The sequence below is a fragment of the Ipomoea nil genome, unplaced genomic scaffold, assembly GCF_001879475.1.
Source record: "Ipomoea nil cultivar Tokyo-kokei standard unplaced genomic scaffold, Asagao_1.1 scaffold0688, whole genome shotgun sequence".
NCBI classification, from domain to species: Eukaryota; Viridiplantae; Streptophyta; class Magnoliopsida; order Solanales; family Convolvulaceae; genus Ipomoea; species Ipomoea nil.
In genome coordinates this window covers 437,311-458,674 of record NW_017617116.1, presented here as the reverse complement: position 1 = coordinate 458,674, position 21,364 = coordinate 437,311, and the positions used below count along the sequence as shown (strand labels likewise).

The 21,364-nt window shown below is 36.6% G+C and overlaps 2 protein-coding genes across 4 annotated transcripts; both read right to left on the bottom strand.

Annotated features, from left to right (window-relative positions):
* Window positions 1–3,394: 3,394 nt before the first annotated feature.
* LOC109176268 (cytochrome P450 82A3-like) lies at window positions 3,395–5,176 on the bottom strand. Its single transcript, XM_019325731.1, has 2 exons — window positions 4,205–5,176; window positions 3,395–4,104 (listed from the first exon to the last, which is right to left on the bottom strand). Exons 1-2 carry the CDS (start codon window positions 5,159–5,161, stop codon window positions 3,481–3,483), a joined length of 1,581 nt encoding a protein of 526 aa, XP_019181276.1. The 5' UTR covers window positions 5,162–5,176; the 3' UTR covers window positions 3,395–3,480.
* Window positions 5,177–11,028: 5,852 nt separating this feature from the next.
* Window positions 11,029–20,821, bottom strand: LOC109176267 (beta-galactosidase 16-like). 3 transcript variants are annotated; one of them, XM_019325729.1, is made up of 20 exons: window positions 20,742–20,821; window positions 20,502–20,669; window positions 18,255–18,350; window positions 17,293–17,405; window positions 16,546–16,612; window positions 16,369–16,461; window positions 15,849–15,992; window positions 15,646–15,740; window positions 15,154–15,262; window positions 14,960–15,044; window positions 14,773–14,891; window positions 14,060–14,227; window positions 13,781–13,962; window positions 13,602–13,693; window positions 13,393–13,502; window positions 12,962–13,066; window positions 12,636–12,737; window positions 12,171–12,316; window positions 11,928–12,062; window positions 11,029–11,304 (listed from the first exon to the last, which is right to left on the bottom strand). In XM_019325729.1, the coding sequence occupies exons 2-20, from the start codon at window positions 20,661–20,663 to the stop codon at window positions 11,295–11,297; spliced, it is 2,133 nt and encodes a 710-aa protein (XP_019181274.1). In that variant the 5' UTR covers window positions 20,664–20,669; window positions 20,742–20,821; the 3' UTR covers window positions 11,029–11,294. The 3 variants fall into 3 exon arrangements, with proteins under 3 accessions (XP_019181274.1, XP_019181273.1, XP_019181275.1); XM_019325728.1 differs by having other exon boundaries at window positions 20,502–20,766; XM_019325730.1 differs by lacking the exons at window positions 11,029–11,304; window positions 11,928–12,062 and adding an exon at window positions 12,466–12,564 and having other exon boundaries at window positions 12,232–12,316; window positions 20,502–20,766.
* Between the last annotated feature and the right edge of the window lie 543 nt (window positions 20,822–21,364).

Here is a 21,364-nt window from a genome sequence, read left to right as displayed (position 1 = left end):
CCATGAATCATTAGAAAGATCCTCACTTCCTTCACTGCCTTCAATTGTCACTTTTCGGGGTCCAAGACTTTTATGCTCAAGATATGCTCCTGAATTCTGTACATAATATACATACTATGACTGAGTTTTCTATGTTTGCTGTTAGTTTGTTTTATTTTTTTCCGGCTGCTAAAAGCTTGAGAGAACTTTTAGCAAAAGTACCCCACATTTTCGAAAAACAAGTGCTGAACTTGGTTCTTCAGGCCTCTGCCCAACAATCCCTAGCCATCCGGTGCTGGACTTGACCCTTCACTGGCCTCCACCCAACAATTCTTCATAGCACCCTGCCTATCGAAAATGTGACGGATATAAGGAAATAAAATTGCACCCTGCCTGTCAATTATCAATGTCATCCCTGAATTATTAGTGGTGTAAAAGTTGCCCATCAATTTTCAAAACTACGTTTTATCCTAGGAAGCACTTTTGGGAGGTAGCAAATAAGATTTTAAGGAAATAGTGATTCACTCAATTCGTACTAAAACCCTACACATTTATCCTTTCATCCCAAGATATTTCCAAATATTTCCAGGAAAATAATAATCTTTTCGTAGGATTATTATTGAGAATTCGACATTGTTTGTCAACAATCCGTGTAGTAGACACCCACACCTCGTGAAGTAGGGTGAGTTTTGAAAAAGTTCACCTGATACGGATCAGGGTGGAGATGGATTGAGAAAGTATAAGAGCACCACCCTTTTGGGGATATTGGAAGTTTGGAACAGTGTAATCTGATTTGGCGGAGAGAGAGGGTAAGAGAGAAAAAAAAAATTACTCCCTCTACAAGAGTAGAGTTATTTGCAGAAAGGTGGGACCCAACGAATGAATTCCTCCCATCCCCTCGCGCTGAGCACTCCACCATTGTGGATGCTCTAAGATGAGCTGGCTGAATACAGCCTTCCCCAGCTCACCCAACCCATTGTCATTCCTAGATGTGAAAGCCTAGACTTTTAGAATATCTAACCTACTCAAAATGAGATATAAGATAGGAAGGGCCTAAGTGAGCCAATAATATTATGAGGCCGGTCAAGCTAGCCCGCTGCCAACAGCATCGATCGTTGTCTATGTTATGCAATTATTGGTGTCCCCAGCTTCATATCGATCGTTGTCTAACTATATGCCATTATTGGTGTGCCCAAACTTTAATTTGTCTGTCTTCAAACTGAAAATTAAAGCAAATCCTCAAAAGATTGTGACAGAAAATTTTAGTTAATAGCCATTAACCTTGACCTAATCAAGAGAGCCGAGGTGGGATGGCTACAAAAAGACAAGCTACTACATGCATCCACACTTCAAGTGGGAGGAGGGAAGACCACGTACTGTTCTACTTGCCCTACAATAAACAAATATCTTCTCTGATAGTGATATATAATTCTCAAGGCGATAAATTTCTTTTCCGCGGTCAAAATAATAAGATGGAGATCAGATGATTTCTCGCCTCTTTTTACTTTGATAGATGCTAGGTGAGACTCGCACGGGCTTAGCTCAATGGTTTAGTGGGCAGTATTTAGAGTAAGAGATCAAGGTCCGAACCTCGGCGGCGGCAGTGTGGGAATTATGTCCAAAGTGGGCAGATTCCTTGTGCGCACCGGCATTTAGCCCTGCCTACTAACCCATTGAGTCACCGTTATTTAATTACATCCTCCCACATGCTCTGTGGGGAGATGCTAGGTGAGTATAAATTTCACCAGAAAAAAATTATCCAATTATTAGAAGCAATCCAGAATGTAATAGTTCAACTAGAAGAGATAAAAGATCAGTAGAGTCCATCAGTCCAATGATATCAACTAGTGCATCGTGCTTAATAACATTCATTCTATACTACGTTTATAATATTTGTTCTATATGTTCATAAATTTAAACCTTAATATACATAAACACTAAAATGCAAGTGCATATGTATTTTTAATTTTTTATTCACTTTGTTGTAAATTCAAAATATTACTTCTATATGTTCATAAAACCAAAGTTTAATGTACATAAACTTTACATTACAGTCGCATCATATTTAATAACATTTATCATATACTATGTTCATAAAATTTTTAGCCCTAACTCTAAAACCTAAGCCTGTCGGGCCTATACGAGCTCAACTAAAACTTTTGACATTTTAATAAATTAGTACGTTAATAAATATAAACTTATACATCATACAATCAATCCAAACCTCCATTTCCAAATTACAACTAAAAATACTAAATATATTTATGCTATAATATAATAATTATAATTGATACCCAAAATGGTCATTGACTATAGTGGTTTTTCTCAATTTCATCCTAAACAACTTTGGTGACCCAATGTAGTCCAAGACTTTTGTGTTTTTGCTCAATGTAGTCTTCCATTTGTTATTTTGTCCAATTGGTGGAGGGACAATTCAGTAATTTCAATATTTTCCTCTCTTTACTCCCAGGCCTCTTTCTTTTAAAACTTTGGTGACCCTCTTTCTTTTACGAATTAATCCTAGACCACGTCCCCCAGAAATAAGTGATGATGGTGCTTCTGGGGGAGTTGTCAAGGAAATGTCATCCACGTAGATGAATTGGTGCATGTGCAGTGAGATCGATAGTCGTTGAATTGATCAATCATCACAAGTACTTTGGTGATCAATGAGGAGACCATTCCACAGTACTCAGGGCAGAGGCCTTTGAACATATATAGATTATGTTCATTCAAATTAATTGGTTGATTGGCTTTAGCAAGAAATTCAATTAAAACATTGGCTTTGCTAAGATATTCACTCGTAGTGGAATCCCCATGGCGCAAAGACTGCAACTGACTAAGGAGACTCAAAGGTCGTGCTTGAAATGAGGACTCAAATGCGACTTCAATAGCCTACCATATAGAGCCCGAGACGTGGCATGTCCCACCGCAACATACATAACCTCATCGAACATAGACGAGATCAGATGAGCATGGACAAGATAGAGGAATCCTGACAGACCCAATTTTTTGCCGCATGATTGGGTACAATAGAACACCCATTCGGAGCTGGAATAAATGAAGCTGGACACGATAACATGCCGTCCCGTATCCACTAAGGTTTCGAACATGGAGAAAGGTAACACATTGAGTTTTACAGAATAGGTAGTTTGAGCAGTTAAGTTTAATTGAGATAAAGTGAGATGGTTGTTTGTAGAGCATTTATTGGGGTTGGGGTTGGACGAGGAAACATCTGAGATGGTGCAAGAGGAGGAGGTTGTATGTGGTGGTGGTTTCGCTGGCCAGTGGCAGGGTGTCATCTAAGTTGGTGGTCGTGGCGGTGTTGGCAGGGCTTGCAGTCATGGATCATTAGGTCAGAATAATAATTATGGGAAGAATTTTATTATTGATCAATTCAATCTACAAAGGTAGAGTCCTAGACAAATAGGAATAATAAAAGGTAGATTTACAATAATACTGAGAGATAGAGAAAGAATTCTAGAATACAAATTCCTAATATAATTAATCATACAAATCTAAAGTCAAGCGTGGCATTAAGAGGGCATGAAATGGAGTGGCTTTGACACTAGTTAATCCAGGGCTTTCAGTCATATCAATTGGCTCCATTGATGGCCTTTTCATATCAAAGCTTTGAATTAGGCTAGCGAGTGTCAAATGCACAATCTCTAAACCCAAAGATATACCCGGACACATTCTTCGACCACCACCAAATGGAATCAACTCAAAATTATTATCTTTGAAATCAATGTCCTTGTGACCAGTCAAGAATCTCGCAGGTCTAAATTCATTAGGGTTTGTCCACACCTTCGGATCTCGATGAATCTTTGCAAGGTTTGGTATTATACGAGTACCTTTTTGAATGTGGTAGCCGTTAATGGTGCAATCTTCTATGGCCTCATGTGGTATAGAGAGTGGGACTGCTGGATGTAAACGCAATGCTTCTTTCACAACAGCTTGGATGTAAATCAATTTATTTATGTCAGCTTCCTTAACACACCTTTCTTTTCCAATATTGGCATCTAGTTCATCTTGGATCCTCCTCACGACGTCGTAATTGTTCAATACTAAGGAGAGAGTCCATATCAAGGTTATGCTAGTTGTGTCTGTGGCTGCTAGAAGCATGCCCTATCCAATACATATGCATATGATTAGTATTTTAGAAGCTCCCAATTGTTCAATATGAAATAATTAAAATGGGGGGAAAATGGAAAGCCTTTATACATACCAAGCAAGTAGATTTGATAATGATATCCCTATCAACTCCAAGAGAATGACTTAGATTGGATGGAGCATCAAATAGGGAAAGCATGGCATCCATAAAGTCTTCTTCTTCCTTAGATTTCAAATTTCTTTTTCTTCTGTGCTCTTCAATCCACTTCTCTGCAACACAATCCATCTCCCCAGCAGTTCTTCTCATAGCCTTCTCGTGCCCTCCCAAGTCCATCCATCTCAGCCAGGGAATAAAATCTGACACCGACATCTCTCCAAACAGCTCAAACATTCTCCTAATGGACTTCAGCAGTTGGCTTTCTTCTCCCACTTCTTCTTCCTCCCCGAAAAGCATGGCTATGGAGAGGTTCATGATCAACCTGGAAAACCACTGGCTCATCTCCACTGCCACCGCCCCAGAAGCTGGATCCTTGTTGTGTGACCAGTGATCAAAGGTACGTTTGATGGCTTTTCTTACATGGGATTCCCTCACCTTCCTTAACATCTCGATTCTACGATTAGACAGGAGCTCCAGCGTGACGATCTTCTTGATTTCACGCCAGTACCGCCCGTATGGAGCAATCCCAAGCATGGAGCAGTTGTAGCCCATGATCTCAGAGGCCAGTAATCTGGGGCGAGTTGCGAGGTCCTTGTCCTTTGCCGTGAAGCATTCCTTGGCTATTTTGGAGTCGCTCACCACCAGGACGGGTTGTGAGCCGAGTCTCATTCGGAAAATAGGGCCGTATTTGTCCGCCATGGCCGCCAAGATGAGGTGAGTAGGCGTCTTCCGGCCAGCGAGAAGATGGAGATGGCCGATTATTGGCCATGCCCCTGGGACCTCGGGCGCTAGCTTTTTGTGTTGTGCGTCATTTTTGGGTGCAAGAAATAGCTTGCACATAAAGAAGACAAGCACAAATGTGCAGGCTAAACTAGGAATGATAATAGTGTTGCATAGTAGGGAAGGGAATTCCATGGCTGAATTTTGATACACAAAAGATGAACAAATTAAACAATATATATAAAGTACTTGTGTTCATAATAGCCCTACTCACACATGAGGCTAGTCACTATGTCTGGAATCTGTCCGGCCAAGTTGTATTTCTTGTCTTTTTCATTAATCTATTTTTTTTTATTATTATGCGGAAGGGGATACCCTACATATACACACTACTTGCCTCAACTCAGGGGAGCAACCGGGTACCAATGGACTATAAGCCACTTGGTTTTCATTAATCTATTTATACAATGTACTTGTTGCTTTCAAAAAAAAAAAAAAAAATTGAATCGGAGTCAAATAAACCTCTAAACTTTACACTAAAAATCAATTAGACCCCTAAATTTTAAAAAGTGCAATTAAACACTCAGACATGTTATTCTTGGTCAAATAAGTCAAATTTGCCGGTAACCTATTGGTTAAAATTATACCATCATCTTTTGCATTGACTATCATTTATTTCCAATCTTGCCTCGTTCGAGAGAAATTTTTCCAGAAAAATCTATCATTGACCAAATGGTCTCCTTCTCCAACGAATTGAAGGCAACTAGTAAAGGTCGCCTTCTTTGAAGAAGGTGACCAGAAATGGTCGCCTTCTCCTAGAGAAGTTGCCTCCGGAAAAGGCAACCAAAAATGGTCACCTTCTCCAAGAGAAGACGACCAAATGGTAGCTTTCCTCGTGATGAATATATTGGAAATGACCCAAGAATAATAAGGATTAAAGGTCCAGGAGCCCATAGCCCCGGGCCTAATAAGATGACCTGGGTAGCCCAAGAAGATGACTCGGGGCTCAAGAAGGCAACTCGGACTAAGAATGTGGTCCGTGCCAAGAGAGGCAATCTAGACCAAGGGGGTCCGGACGAAGAAGACAACCCGAACTGAGTGATTTGGACCAGGGGACTCGAATGAGGCTACCGTGCCAGGAGGCTGGACCCAAGTGCAAGGACCCAGGCCCAAGTCCCGGGGCCTAATGTTCTGATCCTGGCCTCCGCAGTCGGTCCCGGACGATCTTCGTTCCATATTTGAGCCCATCTCTGGGACTGGGGTGTCTTGGCCCAACACTGTAGCCCACCTTGTGGGTTTTGGCAAATTATACCATTGACCACGGTCTACATTTTATTGTGAACTCTGATTCAAAATAACATTCTGATTATGTGTCTGCATTGACATATGTACATGTAGTTAAGTGTTTATGTGTTTGTAAATAAATTGAAGACACATAACTTATCTACTGACACAAAATGATAACTACAGACACATAAATTGTTAACTACAAACACATAATATGTTAACTATATATTATGTATCTACAGTAGTTAACATATTATGTGTTTGCATGTAACAAATTATGTATTTATAATTATTATATTATGTGTCTATAATAAACATGCATGTTATGTGTCTTCAATTTATTTACCGAAAGAATTGTGGTGGTATGGCTGCACAAAGACAATCTGCAATTCTGCATCCAGACTTCACGTTGAAAGAATGGAGGCATGTGCAATCCTATTTTATATGTTCTAAACGTTCTTCACACAAATAACAACTTAGGCATGTGCAATCCTATTTTATATGTTTTAAACGTTCTTCACAAAAATAACAACTTATAAAATATAAAAATATATTCAGATTCTTTAATTACTCTTCAAATAATTTTCGTTTGAATGTATAACTTGAGAAATTTGCTTCTCTAAAGTTTTTTTTTTTTTTTTTTTTTTGTTTAATGTTGTTGCTTTCGTGAAATCGGAGATGTAAATAAAAAATAAATGTCCAAATACATAATGCACCGGGACATACCCCTGAATACACAAAACATAACAAAATAACCAAACAAACGAAAATACATATCTAACCGATTAAACACTTGTTGCTTTCGTGACTAGCAGGCTAGTTGATTAGTTAACACAACCGATTAAACACTTGAATAAATTTGAAAACTTAAGAGGGCAAACTGCAAAGGGCCAAATAAAAGCGAATTATATATTTATATTGCCACGAAAAATATGTTAACCCCTTACACAGTGCCCCCAGAGAGGTATTTATACATCTAACGACCAATTAAATGACACTATTAATACTCCATTAATCCCCCTAACTATTACAACTGTTACGGCTATAATCGCCACCAATCCAACCCACGTCATCGATGAAGAAGCACCCTGCCATTTAATCCCATCTTCCTCCTGGCTAACTACTCGACTCCGACTACTAAGTTGGCTGCTCGATTCCGACTGCCTTCTGAGACAACTACCCATGATCCCCAACCCATCAAGTGTGTATTGCAATAACACAAGAAAAATTAAAATAAGACAATAAAACAATATGATTTTAAAGAATTTTATAGTTCTTAAATGCTCCATTTATAATGGAGCATTTGGTATGATGGAATTGCAATTCAATTCCTACCAAATTCTATAAAATTTACAATTCTATTATTTTATTTTATTTTTTGAGAGATTATCATTAATATATTAAGGGTTCATTTGGAAATCCAGAAAATGACTTTCGAAAGTCATTTTTCATATTTTCCTATGTTTATGTATTCAATGAAAATAAAGTCAAAGGAAAAAAATTATTCGGATCAACGGAAAATTAAATGTCCAATTTCACAAAAAATGTCTTCGTCCTTGGTTTTTAGTTAGAAGACATTTTCCTGATTCTTTACTTTCTTGTATTTATCTTCTCTCTCATATCTTTTCTAGCTTCCAAATTATTATTCCCACCAGCACCACGGCACCACACCACAACCACCATCACCACCACCACCACCACTCATGCAACCACCAGCACCACCATTGCACCATCACCACAACCACTACCACCACGCCTCTACAACCACCACCACCACACCAGCGTCACCACCAACACCATCACCACAATTGAAGCACGTGCTCTATCTCAACTAAAAGCCTAAGCTGATAGTTGGATTGCACATTAATGATTATATGCTCAACAACCACAACCACCACCACCACATCACCACATCTACCATAACCACCACCACTACCATCACAACCACGTACCACGACAATGTTTTTCCTCCCGTTTTGGAAGGAGGCACCTTTGATCGGAAGGAAGTCGTGACAGTCGTCGCTTCCTTCCAAATTGAAAGGAGGCAATGACGTTTTGCCTCCTCCCGCTCTAGAAGAAGGCAAAGTCGCCTCCTTCCTCTGATCAAAAAGATGCCTTGACATTTTGCCTCCTTCCGTTCAAGGAGGCGAAGTCTCTTCCTTCTAATTTCGAAGGAGGCAGGACTGGCAAATTATATCGTGCACCGCGGTGCATAATCAATTATGCACCGCACATCAAAACCACGTCGTTTTATTTAATGAAAAGAAATGGAATCTTCGCAAGAAATAACTCTGTTCTTCAGTTTCATTTTGTATACATTGCAGTTTCAGTTCAATACAACTACAGTTTCATTTCGATATAACTACAGTTTCATTCAATATTTATACACTCAAATATGTGAAAATGTTATTTAATTTTATTTTATATACATTATAGTTTCATTAAAACACAACTACATGATCATTTCAATATAATTGCAGCTTCATTCTACAATATACACTCAAATATGTAAAATGTTATTCAGTTTTATTTTATATATACTGTAGTTTCATTTCACCACAACTACAATATCATTTTGATAATATAAAAATAATATGTGAGACAGTATAGATTTAGACACACTGTAGTGTCACTCCGTTATAACTGCAGAAACGGCGCCGTTTTGACGCGCGGTGCATAATCGATTATGCACCGCGGTCCACGATATAACGACTGGGCAAGACATCGCCTCCTTCCAGACCAGAAAGAGGTTGGAGGTGATGCGAACATCGACGACAGCAAAAAGTCAAACAAATTTAAAATAAATATTTTTTTACCGGTAATCTGTCGGTTATCGGTAAATTAAGTTCAATTACATAATTTTAAAAAGTTCAGGTGTGTAATTGAAGCTTTTTTTAGTTAAAGGATGTAATTTTTTTTTTCACCGAAAACTAAAGAGTCTATTTGACTTTTTTTCTCAAAAAATAATATTTAAAAATTTTGAATTTCAAATATATTAATAGACTCAAAATATCCATGAAGCGGCAAAACAAACGTCTCATTAATTTCTCGAGGTGATTTCTTATCACTTTTTCCTCGACAACTATAATTTCCACTAGAAGAGGGGAAAATATAATCAGAGGTGGCAAATTCTGAGAGTCCAACTAGAAGAGGCAAATCAGAAGGGTCTGACTAAAAGAGATAATAAAAGCTTTTTTTTTTCTTCCAAAGCTGAACCCAACCCTAATGTCCCCACACCCCGACTCAACAGAATATTGGGGAGGATATAAATCATGGTAACTCAACTGAACATGAACCACAGAGACTAAACCGTGCTCACTACGCACAAGAAACTCCCCTCACTGCCGCTGATGAGACTCGATCCTTGGTCATTCTTCCAAAATTTCACCTCTATAACCAGTTGAGCTGCCCATGCGGGTAAACAATAGAGTCCAATACACAACTCTTCTCTAGTAAGGACTAATCTTATCTTCTGAAAACCAAACTCGATAAAACTCCAGGTCTTTCTTTCTGAACTTCAACCCAATGTTTTACCTCAAGAAAATTCCTTTCTTTTATAATAAAAATGTTTAAACACCGGCCCCAGGACTTAGCATAATATTCCTAACCAGATTTAAAAGTAGTCATAATTGGAGCCCCTTGTGTGGCTGATTTGGGCGAGGCCGGTAGACTTAAGATTAGTCTGGCGAAATTGAGATTATCTAAATTTTTTTAAAAAAAATTAAAACAATCCAACAATCCTCCACCATTAAAAAAAAAAAAAAAAAAAAAAAAAAAAAAAAAAAAACCTTTGTCATCGAGTTATTACAATACGAAAAGAGTTACAAATTTCTGACGTATCAATGTACATGGGTGAACTAGGATTATCCTCGCAAATGCATTTTTGATGAACTTTTTAATGAAAGATATTGATTGAAAAAGGTGACATTTGCTAAATTAAAGTTTTAACATCAAATTCTCAATAATAATAATAATAATAATAATAATAATAATAATAATAATAATAAACATCAAGTGTCAAAATATCTAACATTGGTAGCATTTGTCTCTGACATATGTAGGAAAATCTGTCCAGAAAATGCCAAATTTTGGCGTCATTCACAATTTCCACAATACCAGCTAAGGCGGCGTCAAAAATTTTAAAAAGGAGTTAATTCCAACAATGGTCCTCCGACTATAGTGATTTTTCAAAATTAGTTCCCGACTTTTAATTTGGACACTTTAGGTCTCTTGACTTTCAATTTCTTTCTAATTGAGGTCCTTTCGTTAGAATACGGTTCATTAGACTTTAAATGAAGGGGTAAATTCGTCATTTCACCTGCCTATGTATTATTCTTCGTATTTCTCCCTTCGTATTTCGCTGTTATAACTTGTAAACATCTCAATAATAGAGGAACGCACACACGAGTAGTCAGCAAATGGGGAACGACGAGGAACATTTTAGGGTTTCGACTAAGATTATCTTCATATATATCGCGTATACAATGGAGAAATACTAAGAATAATACATAGACAGGTGAAATGATGAGTTTACCCCTTCATTTAAAATTCAATTAACCGTATTCTGACGAAAGGACCTCAATTGGAAAGAAATTGAAAGTCAAGGGACCTAAAGTGTCCAAATTAAAAGTCAAGGACTAATTTTGGAAAATCAATATAGTCGGAGGACCATTGCTGGAATTAACTCTTTTAAAAAGTGAAAAAAAAAAATGGGACATACATCAACTTAAAAAATCGTAAGATTATATTTTTAGTTTCTCAATTATTTTTAAAAATAAAATATAATAGTTACTCCGTAGATACTAATATTCCCAAATCCTAATATTAATCATTATAATAGTTACTCCGTAGATACTAATATTCCCAAATCCTAATATTAATCATTTGACAAATCAGGTAATTCTAACTAACACAAACTCCACAAGACCAATAAAATAAAGCAGTAAAGCAATAAGAACTGAGGGAGTTTGTTAATGTAGTTTCAACTCTTCTTTGACTTGCGATCTTTGGTATGATTGTGAGATGGAACACTTCCTTTTCCCTATGCAAGCCTGCCAGGTAATATGAAAGATCAAATTAACAGAAAAATTTTAACCGGTTTTCTTCCATAATTTTTTATTTGATTTTATTTTATTTTATTAAGAATGCAGTTAATTTAAATACTAGAGATAAGTGCTCTGTAGCTGAGGCTAGCTATGTGTTGATGTTTCATGGCAGTGTTTATTCTTTGTATTGTAAACTGATGCAAAAAAAAAAAAAATTAAAATTAAAATTGATTGTTGGGCGTAGGCTGGTGAATGGCCAAGCTTAGCTCCTTGCTTCTCACAAATGTGGCAATATAAGGAAATAAAATTGCGTCATTGCCAAGAGCTAAGCGTTTGATACTAACAAGTAGTATCAGAGTCAGGTCACGGATCTATGCAGTGAAGAAGGCCGGTGAAGGATAAAGTCCAACAATTGGTGGCTAGAGGGATTGTGACTACCAGAACTCAATGCAGAAGGCCGATGAAGGACCAGTTAGCAAGTGGTAGCTAGGGAGATTGAGACTACATACCATAACTCAATGTAGAATGATAGAGAAAGAAAAACAACCTTCTCAACAATATGTCTTTGTCAAGTGTGATTGAGACTACCATAACTCAATAATGCAGAAAGCTAGAGAAAGAAAAACTACCTTCTCAACAATATGTCTTTGTCAAGTGTGATTGAGACTTTGTCAAGTGTGATGCCATAAGGGTTTCCATATTCCTCCTCAAATAAAACTAATAGGTTTCCTGTTGGTTTGAGAAATGATCTAGGAACATTGTACCTGGCAAGAAATCTACAAATTTAGTTGTTGGCCTCTCAACTTTGGGTTCATTTACTAAAAATTAAAAATTATATCAAGTGTTTTTGGACTTATTGGACTACAACTTACCAAGTTTGTGAAGGTGTGCCTGCAACTGTATGATATGAGACCCAGTATCGGCCAATACTTTGGCCATTAACCCAAGCTTCTCCTTTCCCCATAGACCCAAGGTTTAAAGCAAGAGGATCATTGCCCTCAGGCTCATCAAAAACTGTCTGTCAAGTGGTTTCAACTTTTAACTTAATTAACAAGAAATGACAATAGAGTTTCGGGGCAGATAGAGCTGTCAATACGGGCTGGGCTGGGCTGGCGAGGCATGCCAAAAAAGCCCGCTCCTTGGCGAGATGCTATTTTCGAAACCCACCTTTACTTAAGTAGGGGCGCGGGACGGATCGGCCTGACGGGCAAAGCCTGTTTTGACAGCTCTAGCTGGCAGATAAACTTTCTTAATTGTTCTCCACTCCTGCATGCAATGCATAAATGTACTACATATCTTAAACTACACTTGAGAGGCAAACCATTATATTCACTTACCTTATACCATATAAGTGGTTGAGAAGAGCTAAACTCTCTCCACTGAACAGCATTTGATCCTTTTTCAGTGTAAATTTGCAAGTTCTCTCCCAACAATCCAACCTTTACACAACGACGAGAAGCTATGCATGAAAACTAAACTTTTATTTCTAATGGCATTATATTGTTTAAAACCTCAATAGAGTCAGATGAAGATCATTCTATCGGGTAACTTTTTGAAACTTTTGTGATTCTATTATTTATATTTCTATCTGCAATGGTTAAACTCAGTAGTGTTAAAAATTAGCAGAAGAGCAGGGTATGATATGTGAACTAATTAAGGCTACCTGATATCCCCATGAATCATTAGAAAGATCCTCACTTCCTTCACTGCTTTCAATTGTCACTTTCCGGGGTCCAAGAGTTTTATGCTCAAGATATGCTCCTGAATTCTGTACATAATATACATACTATGACTGAGTTTTCTATGTTTGCTGTTAGTATGTTTAGCGAAACCGCAACTTTATTTTCTTATATCCCACATTTTCGAGAAACAAGTGCTGAACTTGGCCCTTTCAGGCCTCCGACGCCCAACAATCCCTAGCCACCCGGTGCTGGACTTGGCCCTTCACTGGCCTCCGCCCAACAATTTCTCCTAGCACCCTGACTATAAAAAATGTGACAAGTATAAGGAAATAAAGTTGCACCTTCGCTACTAGGTATAGTTTATAGTGTAGTAGCGATAAACGCTTGATCCTAATAGAGATGAAGTAATTACTGGTAATCCGACTGTTGCACTTAGCAGGGAAATGTTGTTCATCCCCTTATTCAGAGAAACTGTGCTCTCTAGTGTAAAACTCGAGTTCCTAAAAGTTCCATGTGCAGAACCTGAAAACATGAGAATAAAATCAGTAGTAATTTTTATAGTGTTCCCTTCGCTATGAGCTATAGCTTTTGATCCTGACAGTCCAACAATATAATGCTTACCTGCTAGTTCTCCATTAACGAATATATGTAAAACGTGTCCTAAAGACTCCACACTGATTGCAGATTTGGGATCTGAGGATTCTTGCTGTAAACTGTCATAGAAATTTAAAGTTAGTAAATTACAAAGCATCATAGATTTTGTGAAAACCCAAGCAAAAGTTTAGGGCTTAGTTTGTTACCTCAATGTGTACCATAGGTAATCAGATACATCTTTAGTAGTGTTGATGTGGTCTAGCAATGTGTCTGCTCTTATGTTGGTGTCATCAAATCCGACAACTAGTTCTTCGAATTCTTCCCATTCCTCAGTTGAGTCGAACTTCAGTGCTGGCTGCATTGTTCTTGTATTCGATTGTGTAGTTACCTGTTGGCAATGGAAATCAAGAAAGCAAAAATTTGGAGCATTTAGCACTGAAAAAGGTGGTTAGAGATTTCAAAGAGAATGTATATGCAGAACTTGCCTTGGCAGTGTTGAAAGCTACTGTCTTGCAGTCTGGTAAGATGCTAATAGATTTTGGAGGCAGTTGATAAGAAGAATTTTGAAATTGCACCTTTGCACTATGTTTGCCATCATTGTTTATTAGAAAAGCAGCACAAGCTCCTGATGAATCTCCACGGAACACATAGGCCTGCAGGTTCAATAATTAGGTATTACCCGTCACGTTTTTAATAGGCAGGATGCTGGACTTGGCCCTTCAGCCCTTCAATTCGCCCAACAATTCCCCCTAGCACCTGCTAGCTTAACCCGTGACCTGGTCCTAATACCACTTATTAGGATTTAACCACTACGCCAAAAATTATATATCTAACTAGTAGCAAAGACGTAACTTTAATTTATTTTCTTATTATACCCAATTACCCACCACATTTTCGATAGCTAGGCAAGGTTCTGGACTTGGCCATTCAGGCCGGCCTCCGCCCAACCATCTTGTTTTTTTGGGTATACTCAGGGTTTCCACCGTTGAACACAGTGACTAATCCCCTCGCTGGATTGTAAGTATTTCTTTTGGGTAGGACAGCTGGCCTGGAGATTTAAGGCTGTTTCATTCCCAAAGCCAAGGATCGAACCTTGACCATCTTGTTATTCTCTTTTTCATTTATATTTTCTTTTTTCAAGCAATGAGGTAGGAAAGTGGGCTGAATAGAAACCAAGAACAAGGTAGAGCATTTTTACTTGTTGAAATTGAGCCAGTGAAAAGGTAGAGGGTGTGGCCGAAAGGAGGATTTGTGAGCACATTTTGATGGCAGCATGCAACTCCTTAAGATGGCTCCATTTTGGCTCTCTGAGTAAACCTGCAGATAATAATGGAGAGTAGAAAAATGCACATCTTAATCATCAAATACTAGGATTTGGATCTTACCATATTCATCTAGGGGAGCTTGGTCATAATAACTTGTTATCATAAACGAAGCCGCTGTCCTGCCGAAATTGGTTCCCCCATGATACTATATATATATATATGTTTAGACCAAGAACAAGTTCTGTGTTAAGAGGATAGCTTTACTATATATATTTAGCTTTTTACTTGTACTTAATTTGGCTTTGTTGAGTTACCATGTAATAGTTGATATAGCTCCCATTCTTCCTGGCAATGAAAAGGGCAACATGGAAAGCTATATCTTCAGCTGATCTCATCAGTGCATCGCTGCCGTATACTTGATAGCTTAGACCACAAACAAAGGAGCCAATTCAAGTCATTTCCAGAAACACCTAGCCACTACAAAAGAGTGTGCACTGAATAAACCCCGCCTTTTGACCTAGCCGGCAAAAGGTTAAACCAGCCTAGATTACTCATAATTGACCGGCTCAAACCAAGGTCAATAGGTCGTTCCTGGTGGGGGTTGAACTTATAACCTTATGGTTACCATTTACCAAGTCAACAATCTGACTAAAAGTATGAAAAGCGGCAAATTGGAGCTCGAGGCCCGTGCCCTCAAAGTGGACCGAATCTGAGAGCTCGGCGATCGATCACGCGGGCCAAGGCCTTAATCCAGGTAATTTGAAAATAGAATAAGTTGGTTGTGATTTCCTTGTGTATATGCTTACAAGCTTGTCCAGTTCTCTGTCCAAATTGCTGGCTTATTTGGTGAGTTTGGAGCAAAATTTATCTCCCCACATCTCATCCCATTGCATGCATTAATCTGCTGACAGATAGATATATGGTTGTGTTTATATATATACATCCAATTAAGAGATTGATATATATATATATATATATATGTAAATGGAATGAAGGTGGGAGAGCTCACAACAGGATCAGGAGCATCATCTTGCTTGCACATGAGCCAGGGCACACCAGTCTCAAGTCCTACTGCCATTTCTGCTGCCCAGTGAACATAAGGTGGACCCTTCTCCCGAAACGCCTTCTCTATATTTTGGTATTCGTTTTCAATCTATTTGTTTGAAATCAACTATTTTTCAAATTAGAAAATAGAAAACGAAAAACAGAAAACATGGACTAAGTTGGGCTTGTGTTTTTCAAATTAACAAAGGAAATTGAGTAGATATGCAAATGTGGGCCCGGCACGGCCGTGGGTCGGTACGGCACATCCTTGTATCTGGGACTGTACGGGACCACCCTTTCTGCAATGTAGGTCGAATTAGGCTTGTGTTTTAAAAATGTGGGTTGAACTGGCATGACATAACCTACATTAGTGTCAGTCGTTGTGGGCATGACTTATTTGACATTACTAAATTTGGTAACACTTTCTTGACCAAGCCTTTGGATTTGTTTTGGGCGGGATAGATCAGAGAAAAATAAGATTTAACCTGAGAAAGAATGATAGGACCTCCTTGAGAAGCATACAATCCCTCTGACTTCATCAAGTTCACTATCTTTTGTGTGTAATTTTGCATGTAGAGCTGACAGGAAGAATAATGGATTTGACACAATTAACTTTGACATTTACATGAGGATCATAGAAAGTTGAGGAATTCAATCATTACCTTAAAAGGTTCATTGTCAGATCGGAAAATGATGCCAGGGACATCATGCAACCAAAACGGAAAACCCCTGTAACACTCGCCACAATTTCTTCTCAGTATCAGCCATAAAACTGAAGGAATAAGATTCAAATTGGCCATTGAACGTAATCTAAAAATGTAAGGCTACTGAACGTATAAAAAAAAGTGTAATTAGGTCACTGAAGACTCCAAATGTATGCAAGTGCAATTAGGTCACTGAAGACTCCAAATGTATGCAATTTCACTAGATAGTAGGTTACCATCAATTTTAGCATGTTACCTGCCTACGTGGCAGCTGAGTTAGCATTTTTAATAGTTTTTAAATAATTTTAATAATAAATTTTAAAAAATTAAATAAAATAAAACAACGGGGTGGCTTTTTAAAAAAATGAAAATTTTATTATTAAAATTTATTAAAAATATCAACTTAGCTGCCACGTAAGCAGGTAACATGTTAAAATTAATGGTAACCTGCTATCAGATGAAACTGCATACGTTTGGAGTGTTAGTGACCTAATTACACTTTTTTTTTTTTTCGTTTAGTGACCTAGTTGCATTTTCAGGTTACGTTCAGTGGCTAATTTGAACATTATTCCTAAAACTGAATATTAATTAAACATCAATTCATCCTAAGAATTTAGTAATCACTGTGATACGATGCGACAATATTAAATTTTAAGTCTCATAATTAAAGGTGAAATTAGAGTGTCCAAATAACTTTTTTCTTACCCATAATTCCATTCAGCTTCAATATATGGTCCGATGCGAAGGCATGCATAAAGACCTTGTGCTTGAATTTCCTTCATGAATCTTACTATATCATTTCTTCCGCTGAAATCGTACTGAAACGCACATATACACATCCAATTATCTGAAAAAATAACCTTTTATTTCACTTGTGCAATAAAATTTTAAAATAAACGATTATTACTTCTACAGTCCAAAAAGTATTTTCTTTTTTGAGTGGATATCCAAATTTTTAAAACATATAGGTATTTATTAAGTGAAAATTTAAGGGTTCGGAGTATTTTTGTATTGAATATTAAATGCATACGTAATAAATATTGGTATTTCAAATTCTTATTTAAATTGTATTTTCTTGGGTATTAAGGTACGGACTAATAAGCCAATCATATTCTGCTCAAATAGCATGCACTGACTCTCACATATAAGAGGTCATGAAATTGAGCCTCAGTGGAGACGGTGTTAACTCTTTGTGCTTCAATAGGTTGAGAACGTATAGATGAACAGAGGACAATTATTTACGGATGCAAGAAATATTAAATTACAAAATAAACAAAAATAAGATCGAGTCTTATAAATCAGGGAACTTTATATTAGAAAATATGGTTTCAATATAATCTCTAAAGTCTGATTATTCACAATATTTCAAAATTTCTCTATCAGATGTAACCAAATAAATAAAATGAGAGGTGTATGTGACAAATTATTGTGTGGACCATAGTCCATAATAAAAAGTGTACATTTTTAATATACTAAAAATACATTAATCGTATACTAAATATACATAATACGAAATAATGTATTTTTAGTACTCAAATAATATATATTTTTTTGAATACAATATACATTTTTAATATATTAAAAATTATATTATTTATGTACTGAATATACATTATTTAATGGTATATATGGTCCACATAGCTATGATGATTGGGTGTATGTTGTACCTGACCAGGTTGAGGCTCATGAATATTCCAAAATGTGTATGTCTCGATTACGTCCAACCCTCCTTCTTTGGCTTTTGTTATCAGAGATGGCCACATCTTTTCAAAGTATTAAAAAAAAAATTATGCTATTAAAAGAATGAAGAATTTCATGGTAGCCATGGACGAGGACCTTCATCCTCATCCATGGCTACCATGGCTGGACGAGGACGACTTGTCTTTGTTCTTGATCAGGAATATATGACCAAAATCATTAAATATATGATGTAGAAACTAAAGGTAGTAGACTAGTAGTGTTATTTTATCTACTTTTTCCTTTCTCATAATCATTGAATTGCTTTTACCCCATGAATTGCAATTCAATAAGAGCAGGAAATTGCAATTCAACAAAAAGAAAGAATTTCGTGGAATTGCATTTTCTTCCAACCAAACATTGTAATTGGAGTAACCAAAGAATTGTGACAGAATTATAATGCAATTCATATCTACCAATCTCATATATACCCAACTATCTTTGAACGACCGTCGACCCATCAATTATTACACCATGGACCATGACCCACCTTGTACGGTGGATCACTATCGTAATATTTATTTTTAGCTGTGTTGTAAAAATCGGCCTAGGTAGCCGACTAGGTGCTGGGCGCCCTTAGGCTGAGGCGATTTCTGCCCTAGGCGGTATGTAGTTAGCTAACCGACTAACTGGCAGACTTGGCTGAGTTAAGCGCCTAATTCGGCCAAGTCGGGCGCCTTACTCGACTAAGTCGGTGCCCAACTCGGCCAAGTGATTTTTTTTTGTCTGCTCAGCTACTCCTTTTTTTATATTTCTCCAGTCATGTACTCAACTAACCATCTAACATATGCAGTTGACTAGTTTGAGAATTATAACAGTCTAACAACTCATAGCCCTAAGTGAAAAAAGTAAAGACGATAAACTCAAATTACTCAACCACCTAAGCGCTAGGCGCCCCCGTCGTCCAACTAACGACTTCAGCAACATTGATTTTTAATATGTTAAAAATTAATTATTAATATAAATAATAAACTTTCAATACATTATAAAAGTGAACTTTTAATATACTAAAAACAAATATTTATCTATTATCCACGTTGCGGTGCCTTTCACAATATAATTTGTCTCTACACATTAACCCAAGCTAATAAGAATAGACGGGAAGAAATGGAAGTGGTAGCTGTAGCTAACCAACAAATTGTAGTCAAGTAATGCCGTAATGGAAATAGTTGTGTCTTCAGCCTGCACTGCATCTCGGTTATATAAATTATACATTTTTATGTAATAAATTTGGAATCAAATCTTAGAGGAAAAATTGTAATTTATGTCCTTCACAAATATGTCAATTATCAATGTCACCTCTGAATTATCAGTGATGTAAATGTTGCCCCTTAATTTTCAAAACGTGACATATATTGTCCCTCCCCTAATAGGAAGAAGGAGAAAAATTGTTGTCGACGGAAGTAGAATAAGAGAAGAAAGAAAATTTGAGGAAAAAAACGTGGTCTTCGGACAAGAAAGACGACGGGTAACCATATTTAGACCACTAATAATTCAAGGGAGGGGCAATATATGTCACGTTTTGAAAATTGAGGGGTAACATTTACACCACTAATAATTCAGGAGTAACATTGATAATTGACATATTTGTGAGCGGCATAAATTACAATTTTTCCAATCTTATATATTATTCGTTTTAGAAATATAAAACGGATGGAGTTAATTGCTATGTTGAGGAAATTAATGACCTTATTTCACAATTAGATATATATTAGCTATTAGAGAATTATTTACAATTAACAATAACAAGTGGTGTTAGCAGTTTTTTATCAACTGATTATATTAGTTATTTATTAAAAAAATGGTAAAATTAATTGTTTAATGTTAGCGAGTAGCGATTAATACGTAAAAATTATTTTTTTTTAAAAAAGAATTATAATAAGGACCTGGTTATAATAGTAACAACAACAATAATAATTAATAAATTATATAACAATTACATTTAATATATAGATATAAAGAATAAATATTATTTCTAATAATAATTAAATAAAATTAAAATAATAAAAAATCTAACAACAAATTTAATAAGTTAAATATTTTAAAATTTTTGAACTGAAAGGCTCCCCAATAATGAATTAAATTTTAAAATGAAGGATTTGTAAGGTTAGAATAAAATTTAAAAAAATAATATAAATTTATAAGAGAGATATAGAAATTAAAGCTAGCTAGCTTACATCCGGAGTGCTACGAGGATAATGAATAGAACCAGAGAATAAAAGCTTCCGTTGGGCGTCGATGATTAGTGATCTCCCGTCATACGTGACGTAGTCTACTCCACCGACGGCAACCGCCGCGGCCACGGCCACCAGCCACCGTACCCACCACCACCTATACATGTCTGTCTGTACGTAGTGTATGTATAATAAGCCTCTGGATAAATTAGCAGAAATATAATGAGGAGTCAAAATACATACTTCAATTATATTTCTCTGCAAATTTAATTTATTGGTTCTGTCGTCAATGCACAATGTTGAGGATTTATACTATTTAAAGAGGAAAAAAATTGTGTAGCTTTAAAGCAAAGATTTGAAGCCGACAAGTGAAATGAAGGGATGCATTAGACAAGTGAAGGGACAAGCAATGCCAATGCATGGATTTTGGCTTATACGGAGGCTTAGAGCTGTCAAAGAGGAGTTAAATTCATGAAAAAACATTGGGCGTGTTTGGTGTTGTTTGGGTTATTGAGTTTGATGCATTAGCGAATTGTAGAAAGATGTTTGGTAAATTAGATGATAGCTTATTATATGCCAAATAGGTTTTTTTTAAAAACCTGTTTTGAACAACTTTTTGAATTTTAATGTTTTAGAACAATAAATTATTACAAAAAAACTAATTAATCAAACACTTATATTGACAGTTTAATTAAGTCAAACAATTAATAGTGATCAAATACGACAAAATTAACTGATAAACTAATTATTTAGGTTACCAAAGGGCCATTATATTATTTTCTCCTACTAAACAGGTCATATTAATTACTATGTTAGTTTTGGTCTATTGCATTTTTTGAGTTGAATTGTTGGATTGCATTTCCATG